A 3,361-nucleotide genomic window follows, 5' to 3' on the forward strand; every position below is an offset into this window, starting at 1 on the left:
TCAAATTCCCTGCCTTTTATGGGCCATGCTGGTTATTGTCACCCTTAATTCCATCCCTGAATGGGAATGAGCGGTGTGTAAGGAAAGGGGTTCTGCTGACGTTGGAACAGCACGGGGAATTACCAATTGAGAGCGTGACTTGTGCAGAAGCAAAAATGTCAATATCCCTTTCACATCACTCCTTGCTTTCCGTGAATATAATCTTCCATCGATTGAAATTTGATTTTGCTGCAACATATGCAGCAGGGAATCAATAGATTTTGTCATTTCTTTACCGGCAGATTAGATATGATTTTCAGAAATCAACACTGAGTGAGTGATTTATTTAACTACTCTAAAGCTAAAAGTCGATTAGTTTAGTTAAAGAGCATTTCTCGTATTTAACTAAATCTGTCACAAGTCCACTTACAACATTCGTGACAGATCTTTTTACCCCAATTCTCACACCTCAAATAGTCCACCGCAAAGTTGAAATTGGGATTAAAATACTCAATACAGTATTAAAGATCATGAATCATATAATGCCAGTAAAAACACAGGAAGCAGCCCTGCTTTTGGGTGCCATATCTGTCTCTGCAAATGACAAATCTGGGTTTAAACCATACTTAGATCTGTATTTAGAGAATCTTCTGGACATAAAGCATTCATTTTTATTTAAATCTGAGAAGTTGGTATATAAATCTGGCTGTGACAAGGGCCATGATTTCATGCACTGAACACATCACCAGACAAGTTTTACATAGCCCTCCAAGCAATTACCAACAATAAGGAAATCAACTATTTCAACCCAACTCCTATGAAGCTTTGGGCATCTGCACTCCATGAGCTGCAAATTTATTTCACCAGTTGCAATGGAAAATTTCCTTACACACCCATACAGAAGCACTCTTCAATGACCTATATTATAGATGGCCATAAATAAACAGAGACTGGTTTTCAAGATTCAAACTCTAGTCTCTCACAAATTTATATCTAGGGAACCATCTTGATAATCAAGTGGTGATTATGTGTTTAATCATTCCCATTAATTAAGCTGGGAGCATAGCGTTTCCCACACTCAGGCAGGCGAGTGGGATAGCGTTCTCGGTCCTTGCAGTAGTTGTAAACCAAATTGTTTCTCTGAATCGACTTCATCCTCGATCTCTCTTGGCTCGTTAGGCCTCCTGTTCCAGTTGAAATGAGAGAATTGGAGAATGTGGCTGAGCACGTGGAGTCTGAAACAGGGCAGCCACTGAGAATGAACTTAGAGAACTTAGCAACAAATGGCTGATATCTGTAATCTGCTCTGTATTTGCCATTTTCAGTAGCCCAAGAGGAAGCATCCCATATTGATCCATATACCCAAAGTGGCCTCAATGGATAAGTAGATGAAATTCTTCTTGGGTACTTTCGGATAGCAATATCATCTACATAGAAGCTGCCATAGATCAACATGGTGAGTTGGATCAGAGCTGCAATGCAACCAAAAACTACATAGAATTTTACACAGGAATCAGGCTTACATGATATAACTTGGAGTCCAGAGAAGGCTGTAGTTATGGAAGTCTTCAGTTGGGTCAAACCAGAGATGAAACTTCAACTCCCTGCCTGTGAGAACCTGCCTATCCCCTGTTCCATTTATGTAAACATTGGTCTGTAAGGTGTAGGGTTTTCCTGGTATTGTCCCCAGGAACTCAATGTCTATTTCGTCATGGTGACCTGGGTACTCCTGGTTATTGGAGAGCTGCAAAGGCACACAGAAATACTTGCATGTGATCAATGTACAAACATAGCAGCTCACACACAGCTAGACCAGCCTCTCCTTGGTATACATATGATCTACTGACATAAACCCATCTCTCAGATGTACCTTGATATATATATACATATAAGACGCTACCCCATATCTGATAAGTACCTTTCATAACTACACATAAGAGACTAGCACAGTCTCATCACAGGTTCATCTTTCACACATTATATAGATAACACATCAAAATCAATTTGGTGTTTAGCTTCACCCTTGTTTAGCTTCACCCTCGATAATAAACTTATACACCAATTTAGTGTTTAGATTGGCTCGTGATCTTAAAATTAAAATTATAAAATGATAATGATAAAAACTCTGAAACAAAACCATCTCTAACAACAAACCCACTTAAATCTTCATTCAGGATACAGAAACACCATGAACCTCCAAGTTATTATTTGAGACCGAAGATTTATGTAATATGCATCAGCCACCATGTTTCTAAAATGCAGCTCCATTTTCCTTATGCAACTTGAATGACGTTAGCAATCCTCGTGAACAAACCAAGTTCCAGGAAAAGATAATTTAACGCTGAGATGCAACTTACATAGAGTGCTGCGATGACTCCAGCTGTATAACCTGCCTGTAGCTTAATAGCAGCACTGAAGAATCCGGACTTATAGGCCTCCAAAGACTTGAATCCACTACCTGAAATTATTCAACAGCAGATCTCCTGGATTAGGAAGAATACCAGAGCTAACTGATGAGTTAAGGAGAATCCAGAACCGTGGCTGGCATCTAAAGTTAGGGAGACAAACACTCTTTAGACTGCATCACATTTCATACAAAAATTAGTTATTCTACCCAAGGATAAACCAAACAAAATTAACCTGAAGAACTGTCAAGCCAAATTGTGGTAGAGGACTCATCCTCTGACACTTGCTGATGCTGAGGACCCCAGAGATTAGAATAGCCATTATAAAAGTTTATGGTCTGGAACTTGGAGGTCACAGGAATGTGCTTCTCAGACTCTCCATGTACAGGGATAATGGAATTTAGAAGAGTGAATAATATGAGAACAGCTATAATATTCATACAGGATCTAGGTTGCAGAAAGGCTGAGCTACTATACTGTGAGGATGTGCCCATGGTGGAAATACAGCTCACAAGCTTGGAAGAATGAAGGTACTGAAGCAGTGTGTTACTACGTATGGCAAACTGTAAATAAATAGAAGAGAAAGGAAGAGAAAGGTCACATCAATAAAAGAAAATTGTGCAATCTACAATGCCTTGGTACAGTTCATACCCCTGAACACAATCAATCCTTATAGTTTTGAAATTTGACTCAAGTCATTATGGAGATTGAATTCGTGATCAAAACACAAAAAATAACATGATGAAACATGTGAAAAGAAAGATACTTTTCAATGTTACAGAATATATTTGTATACTTAATTCAATAAATATGTAAATGTAACTAAGTTTTTTTATTTGGGGAAGTGAAGCGTTTGAAATGATTAGAATTACTGTAATAAAAGAAAAAGAAAAATGGGAATTAAGAAAATAAAAATTCATTTTTTTAAAAATATTTAATAAATTGGATATTAAAAATTTAAACTTAAAGAGTGGCAA

The 3,361-nt window shown here is 37.8% G+C and overlaps 1 protein-coding gene across 1 annotated transcript; it reads right to left on the reverse strand.

Moving 5' to 3' along the window:
• Positions 1-589: 589 nt before the first annotated feature.
• LOC149225708 (putative xyloglucan endotransglucosylase/hydrolase protein 32) lies at positions 590-3,018 on the reverse strand. The gene is made up of 4 exons (XM_089377285.1): positions 2,620-3,018; positions 2,337-2,437; positions 1,503-1,723; positions 590-1,417 (listed from the first exon to the last, which is right to left on the reverse strand). Exons 1-4 carry the CDS (start codon positions 2,876-2,878, stop codon positions 1,012-1,014), a joined length of 987 nt encoding a protein of 328 aa, XP_089233411.1. The 5' UTR covers positions 2,879-3,018; the 3' UTR covers positions 590-1,011.
• Positions 3,019-3,361: the final 343 nt, after the last annotated feature.

The sequence above is a fragment of the Pinus tabuliformis genome, chromosome J (assembly GCF_031772625.1).
Source record: "Pinus tabuliformis cultivar Carrire ecotype Pingquan chromosome J, CPIR1, whole genome shotgun sequence".
Lineage (NCBI taxonomy): Eukaryota > Viridiplantae > Streptophyta > Pinopsida > Pinales > Pinaceae > Pinus > Pinus tabuliformis.